Raw genomic sequence first — 22,716 nt, forward strand, 5'->3', positions numbered from 1 at the left:
TCAATTTTAAGACCTGGTTTGGACTAGATGATTTTTTTATTATGTCCTGAAACATAAAACCTTTAAAGTCAGAGAGGATGTACTTTCTTCGTCATGTTTCCATGCGAGCATTGTTGTACTTTGTGGAGTCTGGGATGAATATCACTAAAATTGATACTTTTACAGGCATATCTGCTTTTGCTTTGTGTGTGTGTGTGTGTGTGTGTGTGTGTGTGTGTGTGTGTGTGTGTGTGTGTGTGTGTGTGTATGCACAGGTGCACATAAATGAGATCATCCTTCATGCCTGTAAAAGTGTGTACACTGGGATAAATTCTGCCAACGCACTTATAGTTTGTGGATGTCTGGTTGCATTGTGTGGGAGAAATTTGATAAACTATAAACATATGTGCATTTATATGCTTTTTACATTTGATATACCAGTGTGTGTCCTGCTGATTAAATTCCTTCTACCAGCAGTTTACTGTTAATCAGCCTGAGAGAACTTTAGAGAGGCACTGACAGCTCTGCGTTTAGTTCTCCTCGCTTCACCTCCTGGGCTCAAAACGTTGCCTCACCTCTTCGCTGAAGCTCCTCTCCCCTGACGGGGAAACGAAAAGTCGACTGAATGCGATATACTTTGGGATTGTTTACATTCTACAAGGGCATCTATTCAAAATATCACTCTCTTTTCTCCCTTTTGCATTCCCTCTTTGTATACTTTGGATTGTAATCAACAAACCTCAAGCTGTGAGAGCGGTAACCTGTTCTTTTTTCTCACACTTGGAGCTGACACAAGATTCTTTCTGCAAAGCTACACACCGCTCAGAGCTTTGCTCTTTATTACAAAGAGAAGCATCAAACTCTTCAGTCTTCATTTTCTCAGACTTTTACAAGGCCTTTTAGTTTTGCTTCCTGTGTTTAATGGTGGTATAATTGTCTTCGTAGCGCTGCAAACCAGGGTTGGACCTCCCTAGAAACTCCAGCCATCATCTTCCATCTTTTTTTGATTATTGCACACCTGAGTGCCCCTCTGAACAAGTACAATGGCTGTTTTTTTTGTAGTCTGCTGTAGATTAGCAGTTTTCAACCCTTTTATTGCTGCGCTGTCACTGTTAATACCTCCACAAAACAAATCACCCAGCCAATTGATGACAGACTGGAACTGCATTGTTGTTGCAGCATTGTTTGAAGTCTGCAAGCCCAGCCGGGTGCTTGTGCCTGCTCGTATGCAGCTCTGTTTCATGTAACCAAATTGAAATCTGAGAATAGAGGGGGTTTGGAATCTAACAACTAGGGAGTTGCAGCTGAAAACAGCTATAAATCTTGTAATGCCTCCAGGATTTTCCAACATCAACGCCATTGCAAGGCCATTTAGAAGACTTGGAAGACCTTTCTGGTCTTATCAGCCCTTTACTTTGAGCCACAGTTGCATTTTGTAATGGAGCTGGAGGTCCTCCTAGAAAACAGCTCTCCCATCTGGCATGAAAACTTAATGTTACACATCATTATAAAGGATCTTTCATTAGCTTGACCTCACTGCTTAGCTGCTCTCACTCACCCTTATCTTGCACTCAGTTCAGTCCCTGTTAAAACCTCCTCTCTAAATGTCGCTCACTCTTTCCTACCCTGCTTTTAAAATGAGGAAAACACCAAATATCTAAATAAAAAATTGCTAAATGTTTCATTTGACAGCTCTTTGAGACTTAAATGATGTGATGCATGGTGCCAGTCTGTAGCTGGGCTTTCATTTAATTATTCATGCCAGTATGTTATGCCAAAAATGAAACAATAGTGAAAAATGATGGAAACACATTGTTCTACCAAGAAATCATTTTACAGTATGTTTTGTGGCTTTCCAAATACTTAGGCGATGTGGGTAAGGAGCATTAATCAAATAGTCAGGACTTGTTTTGATGTAAAATATGAAGGTTTTTATAGACATTATGGATGATGTCCAACAGAAAATATGTTTTCTTTTGTAGAATCAGAGCTGATCGATACACTTGCATTAACAGGTGCATATCTGCTGTGATCAAACACAAATGACTCACATCATCCATCTGGAAACACTTGATAGCAAATTAACTTTTACTCCCAGATGCTTTCATAGAAATAAAGCTGTAACCATGGATGAGCTTTTTCAATATTTTCTCTTCCCAAATATTCTTTCCTGTAAGTTAAGATGCCAGATTTCCAGATCTGAGCAGGATCGGACCGTGTGGATTATATATTTCGGAGAATAGAAGCTCAGGAGGTCAGAGGTGCCACATTCCTGCTGAGACACTGAGCCTGGATGGGGTCAAAAAGGCCACGGACCACAAGGAGAGCTCTGTCAGCCCTGAGTCACACACATCAAAACATGGACTTTTCTACCTTTCTTGAAATCATCAGCCTCGACCGTTATAATTCAAAGCCAGACAAGCGCAGCACAAATAAATGGAGGGGTTTTTGCAACGCCATTTAAGAGCGTAGCAGCGTTTAGAGAGCACGAGAGATAAGAGCAGGGCCGGCCAAAACTGAGGGAATGACACAATTGTGGAGCCTTTTTTTCATTAAACCAATCAACAATACTAATAAATGTTTCCCTTTCTTAATGGCAGAGTTCTTACACATCCCAAGAGGTTTAGACTTAAAACCGCTGCAGTTTGATCATCTGCCGTGAACTGTGAAAATGAAGCATTTGCTTGTGTTTTACTGAAATCTAAATAGCATTTCCCAGGAAATGATCCATGAAAAACCAATGCCACAAAACGTCACGATAAAATGGGGAGAAGCTGCATCTTTCTCAGTCATCAAGTTTTGTTGACGATCTGGTTTGTGGTGTCTGAGGTTTCATTTATGGTCCGAAACAAAAGACCCCAGTGTTGGAATTGTTTTCAAGGCTTTAGGTTGTTATTTTTTATACAGACAAAGACAAGAGCAAGTACAAATGCAAAATGTTTAGGGAGGGGGTTGAGAGTGGGCAAGGAGAACAGCAGGAGAAGTGATGGAAGGATGGGAAGAGGTGAGGCATAACGTTGTTGGCTTGCGTTTTGGTGGAAGTGGTTCAGACCTCATATGCTTCCAGTCAAAGCTTGTTCTGTTAGGCCAGAGATCTGATGTTTCCCCGGAGGCCCGGGTCCTGGAAGTGGGCTGGCAGAGCAAATAAACAGAGAGGAGGTGCTCACGCTTAACACCTTCACATATGTATACTCACACAAGTTAAAAAAAAGAATAGACACGGTAATGCGCTAACCTTAAATGAGACGTGCTGCTGAGGGAAACACCCTCACACCTACAGAAGGAAGTGGGCTTAAAGTTTTTATTTCATTTAAATGAAAAAAATCCCAAAACATGAAATAAGTTTTCAAGTTTAGAACATTACTGTTTCATTTGTTGGATGGAAAAATATGAATTGTTTTTCTATAAATGTGTATTTAGCTGGTGGGTTTAAAAGCCGCACAAGTGACTGGAGAAAGAAAATCTTATAAAAACCTCATAAAACATCAGTCTGTTGCAGAAAAGGCAGAAAATTAGCAACACATTGAAAAAACAAAAACAAAAAAAAAAAGCTCCAATGTGGGAAATGAATACGACTGACTTCCAATGACATGGCTCCCCTCCAGAAATTAGGTTTTTGTTGTCGGTCTCATCTTGCTAATGTGTTTCAGTGTAATCCATCATCACATCATCATGCAGAACGCAAGCCGCCAACTTTCTGAGCTGTTTGCATCTGTGAAGGCTCTGAAGCAAATAAATCACTTACTGATGAATGGCTAATGAATGCAACATGCGGTAACTGTAACATGTAAGAGCTACATCAGTCAGAAACATCGATCAAAATGGCAAGTCGATCACACACATATATGCACACGTGGCCAGTCCTTTGTCCTGGCGTGTCAAGAGGCCGTTGACCTCCACTGAGCTCTGCTTCCTGTGTTCCTCCCAGAGTCCCAAGGGGGAGCGTTCTGCGCTGACAACAACCTTCGTCCCTGTCTATAAACCATCCTCCTCCTCATGTCGATGTCCTCCTCCTTTTTATCTTCCTTGTGGCATTTCTTCTTAAACCATCTTAACATCAACTTCAGATTGTCACATCTTTGTTCTCTGAGTTCCCGAAGAAGGAATTCATTACTGAAACAAAAAAAACAAAAAGATCATTACATTCTTGTTTATCATTTTCTTCCTGAAAAGATTGGACAACTTAAAAGTGGGAGAATGTGATTTTAATGCACAGTAAAAGCAGCAACGTCCATGGAAAGCGTCATCCTCAGTGTCCTCCTGTTAGGATCACTGTGTTGAGGCTTTGGAGCTATAAAGGTAGTGGTATTTTCTCTCTAATATCCTTTTTAGCACATTCCTGCCTGTGAATGCTCAAATAAATCATAGTATCTAAAACAACAGTGAGCATTCACCCCACTGGAAGCAGACCGCTTGCTAAAGTACATAATCTTTAGTGTAAAGTGATCCAGGCCCAGGCCTGCCTCTGGATCCTGTCTTGGGGTTTTCTATCAGAGTTGCCAAGAGGATTTTGGCTGCAGCTGCAGACTGGAGTTGTACAAAGGCCTGCCTGCACCTCTCATTGGGCAGGTAGCTGCTGGGTCAGCCATGACCTGTGGAAGAAATCAGCCCCGATAGACAGAAGGGAGATAGAAATGAGAGACAAGCGAGTATGCATGGAAAGGAAGAAGACTAGTCGGGCTTTCAGACGCGGTACAAGCTCAATGGAGGCAAAATTATTGAGATAACCACCCACAAGTCATAACAAACTTGTTTTCCCCTCCAAGAATCAACAACAATTTTGCTGTCTGTGCCTGCTGATGTACGACTGTGCCTCTGCAGGATTTGTGTATATCACAGCTAATCAAGACATTGAGATGATCAATGCGAGCTATGTAACGTCCATTTCCAGTTTTTCTGTTTATTGTAATTTGTCGTGTTCTGTGTACACAAGCTGTCAAAAACAGCAGCCAGCTGCCACAGCTAATGATATCCACACTGACAGCGCCTCATCCCAAGCCAAGAGAGGCTGCCAGATCCCCTTCAGACCTTTCTATCATACTTGTATCCTCTTGATTCAGAGCTGATCAGCAGTGAAAAATCCAAACTGCTCCTCATTTCAGGATATCTAAAAAAGATGTTACTTACCAAGTCAGAAAAGTTAATAGTCCAGGCCAGTCTGAAACATACAGCTGAGTGTAGGATTTAACTTACAAGACATTAATACTCTGCATCCTGTTGACAATCCACTCTGATTATGATGAAAAATTCCTGAAGAATTCGTTGCAGAGCAACATTTTCCGGTCATTTTACTGGACAATAAACATGGTTAGGAAAATGGCATTGGGCTGTTGGTTTTAGTGATATTATTCTGAGAGTTGTGAAACTGTGTCCATCTATGTGCTTTCTAACACTGCAGTAATGATACTTATCACTTTAAATTCCAGTGTGGGACAGTTTGGTCACTCCGTGTTTACAACTACAATATAACGTTGAATCATTCTTTCATTTATTAATTAATACAATATAACAATCAACCTAAGTTCCACATAGAAGTGATTGAACATGTGAAATATGTGCAACATTTCTGAACTAAGAACAGGATGTGTCTTCTCTCTCATATGTGGCTCTACCATATTTCTGCCCAAAATGGACAGTTGACTCGCTTATTTTAGAGTTGGTTCAGGTGTTTTGCATTGTTTCTTTTTTGTTTGTTTGTCCAGCATTGTTTCTTCCCCAAACATGAAAACTACATAAAAAGTCTGCAATGAAGACATATTATTTCAGATGCATTGTGCAACTTTGCCATTTGATGACTTTAAATCCTCCGTACTTGATTTTTAAGTCATATTTACTGTACCACCACAATGCGCGATTTATTCATCTATTTATTTATTTTTCTTGACTTCTGTTGAGAGCCCAGAATGCTGCCATCTAGCCCTATGTTGTGAAGGTAATATAGGGTTAGGTCAGTCTCAGCTCTCGTAAGATTTAAATGAAAAAAATGGTAAAGTTTGGCAAAAAGAAATAATATGATCTAGTTCTGATGAGTCACTTATGTTCACAAATTTTTAATGGTGTGAAAATTAGTTTATCTGTATGAAATCTAAACATTAAATACACAGACTAATATAATATAAAGCTTATGTAGGAAAATATCTTTCATGCTTAATGAACGATATCGTTTATACCGACTTCTCTCCATAATCTTTGATATTTTTCTAAACAGTTGCATTAAAGAAATAGTTTTTCTACAATATTGGCCCAGTAGAGCAGAAACAGATCTCAAATATATTTAGTTTAATGTCAAAGCAAAGTCCAGTATTCACCCTGAGTTTGACCACATTGCTGCAGGCGACCTGTGGTACCGGGCGCAGCTCCAGTCACAATATACACAGAAGTGATCAGATAGAATCGATTCCTGGCAAATATACATTCATATAAACAAAAAACTGAGACAGTCAGGAGGTTACTGAAGCCGGTAGAAATTAATCTTTTGGGTACTGAGGACCTATGACTTAAAGAGTGACAGTGAATTTCACTTCAACCATCTCAGGACATATTTCTTACTTATAATGTGACATAGAAACAGTGTAGCATGATCATCTGTAGGGGCTAAATAGTGTTCCTCAGCAACACCAGATTTATAGCATTTATGGGACAAAGACTTAAAAAAAAAATTCTAGTGAAGCAACGTTTGAAGCCAACTCCAGCAGGCAGATGGTCGTGTTTGGGCCTGGAAAGTCAGAGTAGCTGTTAAAGACTTTGAGCATTCCTGGCTTCAGCAAGTCTTAGGAGGACAGAATAATATTCCTGTGAATGAAATAAAGATGGAGAAGGTAGACACATCATGCTGGTTTCACGAACAGGGGGCAACATGAGACCAATAACATGTCAGTCAGAGGGGAAGAGAGAGAGAGGGAGATTATGTCAACAACCAGTGAAGGTATGGTATGCACAGAAATAAGAGGCTGATATTGGCCTGAATGTATACATCAACATGTTTCACATCACACACTCGTTACTGAAGCGGTGAAGTAAGGTGCACTGAGAGGACGTGGATGAGGACAGAGGAGGAGAGGGAACTTTAGCTTCATGCTCTGCCCAGCTTATGAATCCTGACTAAAAGTTGTACCCAGTTACCCAGCCTTCACACTCACTCTGACATATACCGTACACATGCATTTCCACAGACATGAATACTATTTAACACTTATCCCGCGTTACGAAAGTCAGATTATTGGGAGCGTTTTGATTAGAAGAAACCAATTCCTGCCATTTGATGCCAGTATAAAATACTTCAGGCAAATAAAATAACAATATAACTTCTAAAATGATTATACACACTGACAAAAGAGAGCTGCACGGTGGTGTAGTGGTTAGCACTGTGGCCTCACAGGTTGCTGGTTCAATCCTCTGCTGGGGTAAGTTATGGACAGTGGCCTTTCTGTATGGAGTTTGCATGTTCACCCCATGTATGCGTGGGTTCTCTCTGCATACTCCAGCTTCCTCCCACCATCCAAAGACATGTGTTAGGTTAGGTTCATATGAGTGAGTTGTTTGTCTCTGTGTGGCCCTGTGATGGACTGGCAAGCTGTCCGGGGTGTACCCTGCCTTTCGCCCAAAGACTGCTGGGATAAGCTCCAGCTTCCCCACAACCCTGAATCAGAATAATGAATAAGACAAAAGACAGAACACAAAAACCTTTGTTTAATCAGAGATCTGGTTTAGAGGTTGTGTCAATTTGACCGACTGACTGACATAAAAACTATCCGTCCTCCTTCTACTTGTTGCCCCAACCTCCCTTTTTTTCCTCTCCACCACAAAACATTCAGAGCCGAGCTGCTGAGACTGCCGTGCTGCCTGTGAAGGCATCTGGATGTTCTTATAGCTTCCACTGCTACTTCCCCGGTCCAGAAACTGGACCAGAAACTGCTTGGCTAGTGTGTGTCCATGTCAAAAATGGGTTGCAGTGGGAACAAGCACAAAGGTAGTTTGTTTTGAAGAGAGCGGAGCTTTGTTATGACAGCCTAAAGCACAGTTTTAGTTTGGAGAATCAGGGAGGAGTTGTGATGCAGGAACTCAGAGGGAAGCCAAAGGACTTCTCTCTTCATAGTAAAGCGACGCGTATAATGAGGATTCTTACACATCTTCCTTTTTCACCAGACAGTTTTCAACTGTGTCACCATTTCCTCAACTAAAGGGCATCTGTGTTGCAACGTATCCTCCCACTGATTCACTGCGACTAACTACTCAGCTCTAAAGCCAAAATACCAAGAACAAAACAGTATAAATAAGTCAAACCCTGAAGAGGAGCTAAACTTATTATCTTTTACAGCTTTGCAAAGGTTTTTTCTAGCAGTGAGCCACCCATCTGACACACTGAGCTCATAAGTGGCAGGATGCAGCCTCTGTGCATGAGAGATGAGTAGCAACATATTCTGTCTGATGGGTTAAAAGTTCAGTGTCTGACACAAAGGTGAAAGACATTAATATCCACAATGCAGACTTTTGAACATTTTTTTTATACTAAAATGTGCCTTTTAAGGCTCCATTCAGAGTAACTTTTAGCTCTGACCACTGGAAGTAAGCCACTGTTTACATTTACACACATGGCAATATGTTGATACAAACCTGATTGCGACCTTATGTTTAATAAGTCTTTACCACGTTAAAAAGTATTTTCTCATTACCTTAATCTCAATAAGGACATTTTCTAAGAAAGATATGATCAATTTAGGGCATGTAGAGCGTGCAGGTCATAGCCCCAGTATGTGGACATGTATGTGCCTTCACTGCCCTATTGAGGTTTTTACAGCATCGTGTGACAGACACATGCAACACTCGATCCCAGCTCCAGAATTTTAGGTCTGCTTAGAATTGACATCTTTGAGCTCACTATCTTCAATTTTTTTCCAAGTTTGCTTGTTTCTGTCACAGGATCTGGCAACTCTGGTGGAGTTTAATGAAAAAAAAGAAGGTGAATGGGAGGAACATTAATTGATTGACTTTGAATTGGAAATATTGCCATTGCATAGGGACATGTATTATATAGCAGTATTATATATGTCTTTATCTAAACATTGTCTTAGATTAAGGTACCATTAGGATATTGCTGTAGCCTGCATGTACACAGAGCCACTAATAAATATATAGTAAGTCTTTAATCTGACTCTCTGTGTACAGATTTTCCCAAGATTCAGTTATAAAACCTTACAGGTGTGTAGTGAATTTGACTTTCAAAGATGCAAGACAGAAAACACAAGATTTCTTCTGCCAGCTGTCATCACCCTCCAGAACAACTCTCTCTCTTATAATAATAATAATAATAATAATAATAATAATAATAATAATAATAATAATAATAATAATAATAATAATAATAATTGATTTTGTTAAGAAAAAAAACTTTTCAACACCATTGCTGGACCTAAGCTAGGCTGTGTCAGGTATGGACAATCCACATTGCATCGGTGTACCCACAGGACACTAAATGAAAATAAGCCTAATTATTTTAAGCAAAAGAAACTGAGAAGAAGAAAATTTCAGAGGACTAAAAAGTAGAACTGTGTCATCTTGACCCATGAAATGATAGAGTAGGAGAGTGAAGTGGATCTCTTTTTTGGTATTTCCTGTACTTTGACCAGAGATACACACAAACTCTGGCCAACATTTTGTCTTTGGTTGTGCGTCACAAGTTTTCCTTTGGCCTTAAAAACGCCACCAGCACCAGAAGATAAACACACACATTACAAAGAGACGGTTAAGACAAAAGAGCAGGTTTCTTTTCCACTTCAGTGAAACGCTGTTTAATAAAAGCGGGGTGCCTCGTCAGAAGCAGATTAACTTTAATCTCTAAGCCAAATAAACTTTTTTTGTTGCTCTCATGCAAAAGTGTGAAGTCGAGACGTACTCTTGAGAGACTAGCATCTGCAACACATTAAGACAACTTAGAAACCCGACTGATTGATGGATTGACTCACTGACTGATTGACTGAATGAGTGGCAATCTTAATCTCAGCCTTCACTCCTCTCCTTCCACCTCAGCTCCATGCTTGCCCTTATCCATTCCACTCAACACTCCCAGCTACAGGCTGCAGATTAAAGCTGCTCTCATCTGGATCTCATCAGTTTAGGCCAGCCTTGGTGTTTTATAGGTTATTTCTCATTCACTAGAAGGGAGGGGGGGATCTCATTGTGATTTAGGGTTACACTGCATGGAGGCTGGAGGAGAATAAAAGCAGCTTGCTATCTTTAGGGGGTCTATGGATGAGGCGGCATGCTAAATCCACTCTGGTCACAGCATGCAGTTTTCTAGGACAGAAGTCTGGGCATGTGCACGATGGGCATGTATGATATTTGTTGTGTAGCCAGTTTCTGAGCCTTTATGTTTTTCAAACCCTGATGTCTGCAGCATGTGGTGGATTGTTGTGGGATGGCAGGACAAGTTTCACTTCCAAACAACATAAATCCATTTTGGGAGAAATCCATTGCCCAATAACCATTGCACAATGTTGTATTTCAGAGGAAATTCTTCCAGCGTAAACAGTTTGGACAGCAAAAGCATAAAAAACATTTTCACTATTTGTTTGTAGTTTTTTGTTTTGGTTAGGTTCAAGTACTTTTTCTGAGGCATGAATACAAATACAACCAACCGGAGTAAGAAATAGCCAAACTCCACTTAGAAAAAAGTAATCACACACATCCAACAGGGATTTCCACCTGGCATCTTCTTCAGTCTTCTCCTGACATGAATCCCGAGGACAGCCCAAACTCCTGGAGTATTTTAACATAATCATGCATCATAGATATTAATAGATCAAACTTGTTGAATTTCCCCATGATTCTCTGGAAGAGTTGACACAGAATGATGAACTATGACCCTGCCTTGTTTGTAAGGGTTCGTCTGTGGCGGCGATTCCTTTTATACCCAACCCTGACGCCCTCACCTGTCACTAGTAAAAAAGCTTATTTGAGATTCTTCAAAAATGTTTTTTATGTGAATATTTAGAAATATTTCTGTATTTCCTTATATTTCCCTTGTATATAATGTATTTTCTGTATTTCCTTATGTATAATGTTGCAAAAATTTAAATTCAAAATTTAAATTTCATTAGAAATGCAGTGAAGCTGGTTGGTTAATATATGTTGAAAATAAGTATAGCTTGTATATCATTTTTAAGTGTGTTTTGGCAATATAAAATTAAAACAGTGAAAATTGGCCAGTTTCTTTTCACACACTGAATATTTTTTCAGTGTTACATTTTCCAGCTTTGACAGGTTAACAGGCAGTGAAACGTAAGCATCTGTCTATCATTGTGGTTTACCTCCTTCTGCTTTCCTGTGTCTGGTCTAAAGCTCAGTTCGTCCAGCTGCACACACACTTCTCTGTATGGTGTACTGTAAGAAGATGGACATCATTGCCATCCACACATCATTCAGAATTGTAGCATTAGCACAAGTGCAGTTGTTAGTGCAGCAATGACCTGGCAGTGCACTTTTTCTACAACTTTTTAAATGATTTTTTAAGCAACAATATCTTTTTACATCTGCATATGGTGATATGTGTATTCTGCAATATTGTTATAGCTGAATATATTGTTAGAATTTTAGTTTACAGTTTTATTCCTCAGCATCGTTTTGGCAGATATATTTTAATTATGGCTTCTTGAACAGCTACCCTTTATTCTCTTTATAAAAACCTTTCGAGTTATCAGAGAATGAGCTCCACAGCCCACCTCATTTGCTAACCTGAAACATGTTGTCCAGCTGAACGGATAAAACCCGCCGTATACCTTTGTTGTCAGTTAATTAATGAAGTACACTTACCTCTTTTCTACCACCAGTAAGCATGAAGTCTACATGGTCAATTTGAACTCTTTTACATGTGAAATGTTGATGAACATATGAAAAACCAAATCTTCTCTCTTTTTAACAGGAGGAAATGCTGTGATGGGTTCAGGTTTGTGATGGGCCAGTGCATACCTGAAAGTAGGTAAACCATACACTTCTCACATGATCAAATATCTCTCCTTTAGTTGATTGATTAGAAGAAGCTGCACAATCTTGAGGACATTTTTTAACTACATTGACCATCATTGCAGCTCAGACAATTGTTTCAATGCTAACTTTTGCTGTTTAACTTTTGTTGGTTTGGTGGGATGTGATTGATTAGTTTATTTTATATAGTTTTACAATATATTATTTATTACTATGTTTTCACATAGCAGTTCAGTCATCTCTTCTAATATTTAGGCATAATAACTACTATGGTACCTGTAAGCATTGAGTGCTCACACAGAGTGATAGTGACGTGTATCAGCCACAGGGAGGCGCTGTTGCTCCATGATGACTGCAACAGCTTGAAAAGACGTTTTCACCATAGACTGTATATAATAGAGGTGTTTACATACAAAAGTCAGCTAATAGGAACAATGGATACATGGATGTTCATCAGTTTTGAAATTGGAAACTATTGAGAAAAAGGTTTGTCTGCTGTCTGTGTTTTTACAGAAAGGTATACTGTATGATTTAACTCTGTTAAGGTTAAAAGCATCACTGAGTACATTTGTTTAACCCCATAGAGCCCAGAGCGACATAAATTATATATATAGTTTCTGAGATATTCAGCATCATTTTATAGTAAAAACTTTGCTCACAATCCTGTTAAACACAATCTGAAAGTTATTGTTTTGCCTCCTAGAAAGCAGAAGATTACACTGTAATAATTTTGACATATCACATGGTAATATATTGTAAATACACCTAAAAATAGTTTTTTGTCTTTTTTATATATCACTTTTTGTAAATGGCCATATAAAAACCTCATATGGAAAAATCTGACTTCATGGCTTAAATATGGTGGCATTGCTGTATTTCCCAGAAGCTTTAAATAAAGAATGAAGGACTTGGAGTGAATTATGAGATCTGTATGTGGGGATTTAATGGATAAAATTACTGTTTTACAGTAAAAAGAAATATGTTGCCATTTGCAACAAATATGTGCAGAGAAAGATACCATCAAAGCAAGTTTCTTTCACTGTATATATTTCTCAAAGTGCATGGTATATTCCAACTCTGTGATTCAGTAGCTGTAATTTATTCAACTCTGTACTTCAACACGATTACATAACCCTGCTCCCTGGAGCTAATCTTAATAAATCCTCCACTCAGAGCACCTTGCAGAAGACAAGCACAAACAGCAGTCTCTCTGTGAATTATGATGCTTACCCAGTCATCTTAGAAAGATTTACTGATGTAGTCACTTTATGGAATAATATTTAAACCAATAGGAGCAAACAAAACATCTTAAAGAAAAAAATAAGAATTTGAGGGAAATTAAAAGGCACACATTGGACAGTAGTTTCCTCTGCTTCATTCTCACTCATCAAACATTTTTGCAGTTACACTGACAGATCTTTAAGATAAAGCCGCATTTTACCATGTCAGTGAGCTTTTACTGGTTTACATTTGTTAACTTTCTATTTCTATATAAAATGATAGCTAACATAATAACGCTGCGTGTACAGGGAGTGTTTTACGATGATGTGCTCTGCGAACCTTCATCAGCACAATCTTATCATGTCATTACAAAGAAACTGAGGAGCAAATATAAACTATCTTGATAATGGTGTGATATAAAACATTAACTTTATTATAAAGGTGAATAATTAAAGAGAAGAAACATAAAGCCAAAAAAGGTAAAAAATAACAGTTCAAAAATTCACCTTCCCTGCAATGGACTGGCGACCTGTCCGGGGTGTACCTGCCTCTCGTCTGATGATTGCTGGGATAGACCCCAGCTTCCCCGCAACCCTGACTTGGACTGTGAAGAATAGAAGATGAATGATTAAAATTCACCTTGCTGTCATCAGATTTAGTCACACTGTTAGTATGACAACATAAACATGATCAAGGTACTGTGTGTCCTTATCCCTTCAATTGGCAAATAACCATATCTGATCACTTAACTACTACATGCCTCCGTATGCCAGTCCATGAAGTCACTGAGCCACACTGAGTTCTTCACACCAGTCATCAAAGATCCGGTTGCATCACAGATTAAGATCGGTCTTCAGTGTAAAACTTGGAAAAAAATAAACAATTCATACTGACCGCTTACTACTGTATAACTCCTGTTATTTTACAAAGATAACCTCCAAGTTTTTAAGTTTTGTACTATACTTCAATATTGTAATAACACTCTTTTTATGGTGGAAATTCTAAATTTCTAAGTACGTCAATGATACATAACTAATGTTTCTTGTGGAACAGCTGAACATGACCTCGTTCAGAAAATGATACAGTTTTAACACCAATCAACTTGCTTTCAGCTCATGTTTGGTTAACATATTCTGGATTTGTGCTGGAAATGAACTCTTTCAAGATAAACGTTCTCTACCAGGATTTTCTTGGTCTGTTATACTGATGGTTTCATCCAACACTGCCAAATAAAGAACTGTGTGATGGAATTTTATTTAGTAAATATCGGCTCAGCCGGTTAATGTTAAAAGGAAACTGATAATAAATAAAAAAAATCACTGAAGCTGCTTTAATTTGAATTTTGTTTGTTTCATCGTTGCTGCTCAGATATTTCCAGATCACTTCTTTCCTCTCACCTTCCTCAACAAACAGGACAAAGAGACTGGATCCTCAGACAAAGCCGTGATGCATTTATGCAAAATAAGAGGTGTTTAAAAACCGCATGTGTCTGATGTATTCTCATCCAGTTGTTACAACAAAGGCATTATAATGTATATTACATTACTTTCGGGTTTTGCATTTAGTAAAAAAAAAAAAAAAAAAAAAAAAGGAAACGAAAATGCCACAAAAGTGGATTATGTAGTTCGAGCCTGCTAACACTCCCCATCCTGCCTACAAATTCATTTCTGATGAAAACCACTTCATGAAAACAGTCCACTATTACTTTAATTCCTATTTATTGTTTCTTGAAGGAAATGAAAAAAAACCCAATGAAGCTTCTTTTTTTGCTTATAGAGAACTTGTTTATTCATCAAGAAAAAATATTTACTGCTGTCCATGTCACAGTTGCAAAATAAAATTTACTAATTCTAACTTTATTGAGGATATTTTCAACTTAAATCTCCCCTTAAATGTGACAACACATCAGGGACCATGAAGCAGCTCTTTGTATCAGTGTCGTCTCTTCTCTGGGAGTGAGGCCCTGCTGAGCTGTAGATGAAGTGACAATAAAACCTGTCAGGTAAACAGAAGCAGGTGATAATGAAGCCATTCATCATTTTGTCTTCTCTCTCTCTGCAGGTGTGGACGTGTGTGCTGCGTCGCCATGTGAGCAGCAGTGCACTGATAACTTTGGGCGAGTGGTTTGCACATGTTACCCCGGCTACCGTTTCGACCGTGAAAGGCATCGCAACCACAAATCTCCATATTGCCTGGGTCAGTACTTGTTCTCACTCATCAACCAAGATCATGTACCATGATAGATAGTTTGCTAAATGCAATGAGACATTTTACAACTCATGTCAACACAGTCTTGTAAACACAAACGTTGCAGATTTATGTGGATTTTAATGTTACTGATGGTCCTCAAACATTCTCTCTCCTGGTCCACGTTTCCCCAAACCTGTTATAACTAAAATTATGCAGACATTGATGAGTGTGACGTCTCCGGCAGCAGTGTGTGTGACCACGAATGCGTGAACACCATGGGCAGCTTTATATGTCGCTGCCATAGCGGATACATACTGGCAGCAGACCAACGCTCCTGCATCTCAATACACAACCGTAAGTTTCTGTCTTGATGTCTGCTGCGATTTCTTTGAAGCTTTAGAGCCGTCATGTTTCTCTGAAGGTATGAAAGTTGTTCAGTTTTTTGTTGAAAATGTGTCACTGTGGCTTTTTCCCCAGTTCTCCCACTTTTCCTCTTTTTTTTTCCTCCACCTTTTTTTGACTTCTTTTTCCTCCACTTTTTATTTCGCTACACTCTGGTCCAGCAGTTATAAGCAGAAAAAAACATATTTATGATATACATAATAAAATAAAGAATAGGTTTTAGGAATAGAGGGTAGCATAATATGCAAAAGGTTCCTCTGAAAGAGTAAGTTTGTTCAGCACAACACGGCAGCCAGACCTTCATTCTGTCGTCATGATGCTGGACAGGACAGGTTAAAAAAATAAAATAAAATATAATAATTAATTTAATTTAATTTAATCATTAATTCATTCATTATCCTAACCGCTACATCCTATAAATTAAATTAAATTATCACTACTACTTCTTTTTTTTTTTTTTTTTAACCTGTCCTGTTCAGCATCTCAGCATACAGAACAGCAATCTGCGTGCCAGATTTTTGCCAGACAGATTTGCTCTGTCAAGGGAGACATCTCATGTAAATAGCTGCCCTTGATAATCTGAATATTTTTATTATTATGATAATTATTTTATTTTATTTATTTATTTTCCTTTTATCATTTTGCAATCATCGTCAGTCTTGATATGGCCGAACTGGACCTGGCAGGGAAAGAGGAAAAAAAAGAGGAAATGAAAGGAGGAAAAAGACAGAAAAGAAAGGCGTGTCTAAGCTGCTAAAGTTACAGTATTTGCAAAACAATATAAAGTACTGAAAAAACACAACAAGACATAAGTAGGATAGTGACAATATTCAAAAACAGACAAAAAAATAAAAAATAAAAGTAAAAAAAAGTAAATGAATTAATAAAATAACAATTACAATACCAACTACTACAATATCACTACTACTTCTACTACTACTACTGATGATGATGATGATGATGATGATGATGATAAGTCTTTCCACCAGAGCTGTTTACCAGCTGTGATGCTTGAAAATTTAAAAAAGAAAAACTTGCATCAGACATTGTTGCTTTTACAAAACAGATATTTCTTGTCAAAACAAAGATTAATGATGTTGAAAGATTCTTTTGGCTTTTTTCTGTAGCGAAGAATCCCATCAGGTCAAATCCGCCACACAAAGGAAAGCGCTGACTGGCGAAATGAAAGACGGAGCATTAATTACAAAGCCACAAAGCCCTCAGCTCCCAGTTTAATCCAGCATTGTTAGGATGAGTGGGACGCTTATCCACTGTCAACATCCCAGGCCAAACATAACAGAACCGCCACAGGCCTCAGGTCTAGAGCTACATAGTGTTAGGCGGTTGGTTCTAATGATATTTCAGCGTACATCTGATTGTGCGGATAAGCTGTATCAAGTATGAAATAGTCTGATGGTGTTGCATCAATATTAGTAAAGGTTCACTTTACATTTCCAGTGGGAACAACCGTTATTAAACCATGTCCTCTCATGTGTTAAGTTCACTTTGTATTTTAGGAACTGATTATGGAGCCAGTGAACCTGGTGGCGGCGAGAGAAAAATTGTGTCTATGTTTTGTCGTGCAGTGAGCACTGCAGGGAAGTCCGACACCTTGATGAGTGCTGGTACCTGCTCATTTACCTGCCAAGACTTCATGAACATGAAGAACAGTCTGCTACAGCTAAAGCTGCGGCTGGGAAACACACAGTCACCCAACCAGGTAACAGACCAGATGATAACTGATGCAAAGTATTATGACTGGGATCAAATAACTTTATAATTTGTCTGACAAGCTTCAGAAAGAACAGACATGAAAAAGTCCGAATGTATGGATCGTTGCATTTAGTAGCTTTCCTCCTTTGTGTTTTTAGGTACCAGGTCTGGCCAACAGCAGTGATAAACCTTCTTTGGGCCGAGCAGGAAAAAGCCCTGATAGTCCTTGTCTCCCTGGATTACCTGGACCTCCAGGAGCTCCTGGTGTTCCAGGTAATATAAAGATGACTTCATGTTAGTTGTGAGGCCATGCATATTTTTTAAGAGTTTTATAAATAAGCTGCTAAACGTGCAGTGAAGTTCTGGTTTTGTTAAAGCACAGGAACACACATCAAACTTGAAGAGGTGCACGCTGCTAGTACCACTCAACCTTTTGCCTTAATTCATCACAATATAGACTCAACAAGCTGTTGGAAACATTACTTGTAGACTGACGTGATCACGCATCGTGCAATTGCTGCAGATTTGTCAGCTGCACCTCCATGATGAGAGGCTCCCCTTCTACCGCATCCCAAAGGTGCTTTACTGGACGTGTCGCATGTGCAGAGATGATATGCATTCATGCACGGTGGCGTAGTGGTTAGGTATGAGGCCTCACAGCAGGAAGGTTGCTAGGGGAAGGTTTGAACAGTGGCCCTTCTGTGTGGAGTTCGTATGTTTTCCCTTTGTATGTGGGGGGTTTCTCTCTGGATACTTTGGCTTCCTCCCATCAGCAACACGTGCATGTTTGGTTATTTGCTGAGGCTAAATAATCACTTCCCACATGTAAGTTGCTTTGGATAAAAGCCTCTGCCGAATGATTGTAGAATATAATAGTGCAGATATTCTTCATTGTATCGGCAGACTGGGACAAAAAAAAACAGCCAGGAAAATATATGAACGTGCACACCACTTATCTGTGTTCTCTTAGGTGTAAAAATCAACCATATCAAGCGCCTAAAACCATGTAGTGAGTTTGCAGAAATCAGTGAGATTAGACACACAAATTCTTTCTAAAAGTGTAATGGATTACTACAATAAACATCTTTTTTACAGAACAGTGAGGAACATTAGAGCAGCATTTGTCTGACTGTGTGTTTGAGAAGGAAACCAGACAGAAGAGACATGAGAAACGAAGGATCAGATGAAAACTGTTCCTGTAGAGTAGAACCAGCTTCTCTGTGTGGCTCCTGCTGGAGATGATATCTCTGGTTTCCCCAACCTGGTTTACCCAAAGCTGAAAATCCCAGTAGATCAGTGGTTTAGAAAATACTCGGGCCAAACCCAGGCACCAACAACCATGCAACGTTCAAAGTCACTTAAATCCCCCTTCTTCTTTATTCTGATGCTCAGTTTGACCTTCATCGGGTTGCCTGATGTCATGTCATGTGATTGGCTGATTAGCAATTTGATTTTAATTTTGTTCAGCTCTTTGGTCAACAGAGGTTGTGTTAAATGTGCTATGTAAATAAAATTTGATTTGAATTAAATTGAACTGAACTGAATTAGCAATGTGTATTACAAGCAGGTGAAGCGATGTGCCAGTGAGAGTAAATGTTGTCATTTTACTGTCTAAATTGATGCTACAATTCAACCCACTCTTCTATTTTAAAGTTTTATTTTCTGTCTTTTCTCATCTCTCTTTACAAGGACACCCAGGAGAACCTGGAGGCCGGGGGGAGCCAGGAGATAGGGGTCCTCCTGGCCCACGAGGTCCACGGGGAGACATGGGACCTATCGGTCCAGAGCCTGACCTGAGGCATATAAAGAGGGGCCGCAGAGGGCCAGTGGTGAGAAATAGTTTGTGGTTATCACATGTCCTTCAGGTCGTTGCAGCCTCCTATCAAACTAGGCTGACGTGAACAACACTGCTGGGGGGAGGTCGAGACTAAAGTTCATTATTTAGCAACTCATTTAACTACAGTACAGGATGATTCCTCACATTTTATCCCAAACTGTACAAAATCCATCATTTATTACTGACTGGAAACTCACTCTTTCTGAAATTAAAGTGTAGCAAAGCTAAAGAAGCGCTGGAAAGCCACTTCTGCCTGAAACTGGTCTTGGTCTTCATTGATTTAGGATTAGTAGTCTGTCAGCAGGTCAAATGTGCAACTATTTAAAATTTAAGACACAATTTTTATATCTATTGTTGAACCACAGAATGAAATGACTATAAGAAAAAAATTACTATAAAACTTGTGTTTTTTTAACCAGTTTGTTTTTACTATTGATGGTTTATAGACACAAGAAATCCAGAAATCCTTTAAATCAAACGTTACAAAGACGTTTTTTAGTTTCAACTCCACATCAGTGCTCAAGGAGCTTGTAGTATTCATCAGGCTTTTGGGTGGTATAATGGACAGGTGTGTTTCAGTGTGAGTAAATAGAGGGAGGGTGGTGAAATATCTTCAGACTGGTGCTGCTGGGTGGTCTGAGCATAAAATAACCAAAGACGTTACTTCATCCAGCATCACAGGAGAAATCAACTTTTCCAAGCGGCGACGTCGCAAAGGTTTTATGGAGAACAGAGAATATGTTAAAGGTTATTTTCTGCTTCTGGAGGTATTCCAGTCTGTCTGAGTGAAGTTTAATAGAAGAGATGCTTTGGTTATGTGCATATTTTCAGCATCCGTCAGTTGACAAGATTTGAGAATTACTGATCTTGTGTATTTCCAGGGACCACCTGGAGCTCCAGGAAGAGATGGATTAAAGGTAACTTAACTGTGTGTGTGTGTGTGTGTGTTTGTTCTCTTGTCTGTGTGTTCTTGTATGAAGCCGCAGCTCCCGTCTGGTATTTATATTGCTTTAGCCATTACACACACACCTTAACCAGAATTTTACACGTAAAAGAAATACAGTACCTGCAACATGCTCTGGAAAGCTGATTCTATTAAGATCATGATTGTTTTTTCAATTACAACAATGCATGTTGTGCAAACACTGACATTAATTCCAACCCCAGTCCCAAACATTTGGTTGTTGTGTAAAATGTGACTAAAAACAAAGATTTGTAAATCTAATGAGCCGATAAACTAAAAATATTTAATGAGATTTACAAAAAATATAAAAGTTCATGATGAATTTCACCCATCTTGCAAATTTGGGACACAGCAACAAGAGCCTGGAGAAACATTTTGCATATAACTAGTTACTGAACAACACACTCTTAACACCTGTTAATGTACAATAGCACCGCCAAGAGTTTAAAGGAGCAATCCTTTAAACTCTAAAATCACGTCGTCTGAGCTTATTTTCAGAACTGACAGGGGGGAGCATCAGTGTGTTTGTTAAACGTCATCTCTATTTACAGGCTGACGTTTGGCGCGACATGTGCGACTATCCAGACTGCTTTTTCAGGAAAAGCTTTTATATTACAGCAGGACAATGTCAAACCACCATCTATTGCTACATTTTGGTTTTACGTAAGAAGAGTTCAGATGCCGGACTGGCCTGCCTGCAGTCCAGATCCTTCGCCAACAGGAAACATTTAGTTAATCATGAAACACAAAACGACACAGAAGACTCAGGACTGTAGGGTAGCCAGACAAAAAAAAAGCTACAGCATTCTCCCAAAAGTTCACAAAGTGGTTTTCCCAGCTAATCAGACGGGCAAGCTGATGGTGCTTACAGTAATCGGCCAGTTCTGTTTGTAAAATATTAAATAATAGTTTATTATTCGAAACAGATGCTAGTACTATGTGACTAAAATTAGCTCATTTCCTCATGAATGAAAAAAATGTCAGTTTCAGCATTTAATGTTTATATTGTTGTTTTGTGAATAAAATGTTTATTCATATTTTCAAATGACTGCATTCTGATTTTATTTGTATTTAAGGCACCATCCCAACATATTTTCATAGAGATTTTAATATTATTCATTCATTCATTTTCGTAACCGCTTAGTTCGATGAAGGGTCGCGGGGAAGCTGGAGCCTATCCCAGCAGATTTTGGGCAAAAGGCAGGGTACACCCTGAACAGCTTGTCATCCAATATTATATGAATAAAATGACCATTTTATATCACACATATAACTGAATTATTATACAATTTATGGGTGCATTCTTACATTTTCAATTCATTTTAGTTACTTTTTTACTCAAACTGACCGCTAATGCGGCATGATAAGATTTTTTAGACGAGCTGCAGAGTGAAAAGAAACTGGTTTATTTCTGCTGTTTCTCACCTGCAGGGTGATCGAGGAGCTCCAGGTCTCAAAGGTGAACCTGTAAGTATATTTTTCTGATTAAACACAATTTAAAATTCACACTTGAAAGTACTTTTTACAAAGTCAAAGTTTTGTTAATGTCACTGAGATTAAAGTCATTCTTAAACTATATGTTTAAAATAATCTGCATGTTGTGGGGTTGTGCGTTTTCTAACTTAAAAACATGCTCAATGCGTGTAAACTGAAACATAACATAAAGCCCAGATTCCTTATCTGTCTCCAGGGACCACCCGGCTCCTTCGACTTCCTCCTGATAATGATGGCCGACATCCGCCATGACATCATCGAACTGCAAGAGAAGGTGTTTGGTGAGCGACGAGGCATCTCTCTGGACACTCCTCCTCAGTCCAGTGGGGAAGCAGATTTTGTGGAGTGGGGCTCGGGACAAGAAGATCTCATGCTCAATACCTGACCCCTTCAAAAGCCCACTCAGAGTGACAATCTATCACCCCAGCAAAGCAACAACCGAAGCTGACTCTTTGTTCGTGGATAACACATGATGGGGATAAACATGTCGACATGTTTATACTTCCTCAGCTCACAATTCGGGAGGACACGGCAATTAAACTTGTATGAATTCACAGTAAAACTGAGAGACAAGAAACCACTGCAAGCACTGCTCTGCTGCCTTTCCCGTACTGTGGATGGGAGTAAGGGGTGTGCGTGCAGGACACGGTGAGAAAGATGCAGCGTGAGCCTTTATGTCTGAGCCTCTGAGCTGTGCCTCTGAGCTGAACCACTTCAAACGATGAACTTTATCGTCTACATCTCTTCCTGTTCCCGAGTCCAACCATGGAAGCTCTGCTCTGGCAGTTTATGTTTTGCCTGCAGGGCACTGGTTAAAAAAAAAAAGAAAAGGATTCAGGACCTGCACTGTTTGGCTCCCCTGCACCTGCCTGCAGTGTCCAAAGCTCAAGTCGGAGCTCTTCAAATTTTCTTTGGGGAAAACAAAGAAAACACTTCA

At 39.2% G+C, this 22,716-nt stretch overlaps 1 protein-coding gene across 1 annotated transcript in view; it reads left to right on the forward strand.

Moving 5' to 3' along the window:
• LOC306758538 (collagen and calcium-binding EGF domain-containing protein 1-like) overlaps positions 1–22,298 on the forward strand; it is a 46,175-nt gene extending 23,877 nt beyond the window's left edge. Inside the window, exons 3-11 of the mRNA XM_079243865.1 lie at positions 11,897–11,949; positions 15,241–15,375; positions 15,586–15,723; positions 17,358–17,491; positions 17,643–17,757; positions 19,174–19,313; positions 20,203–20,238; positions 21,717–21,752; positions 21,976–22,298. Of these exons, the coding sequence (XP_079099991.1) occupies positions 11,897–11,949; positions 15,241–15,375; positions 15,586–15,723; positions 17,358–17,491; positions 17,643–17,757; positions 19,174–19,313; positions 20,203–20,238; positions 21,717–21,752; positions 21,976–22,164 (976 nt within the window). The 3' untranslated portion in view covers positions 22,165–22,298. The remainder of the gene's footprint in view (positions 1–11,896; positions 11,950–15,240; positions 15,376–15,585; positions 15,724–17,357; positions 17,492–17,642; positions 17,758–19,173; positions 19,314–20,202; positions 20,239–21,716; positions 21,753–21,975) is intronic.
• Positions 22,299–22,716: the final 418 nt, after the last annotated feature.

This window comes from Telmatherina bonti (genome assembly GCF_933228915.1).
Source record: "Telmatherina bonti genome assembly, chromosome: 1".
Lineage (NCBI taxonomy): Eukaryota > Metazoa > Chordata > Actinopteri > Atheriniformes > Telmatherinidae > Telmatherina > Telmatherina bonti.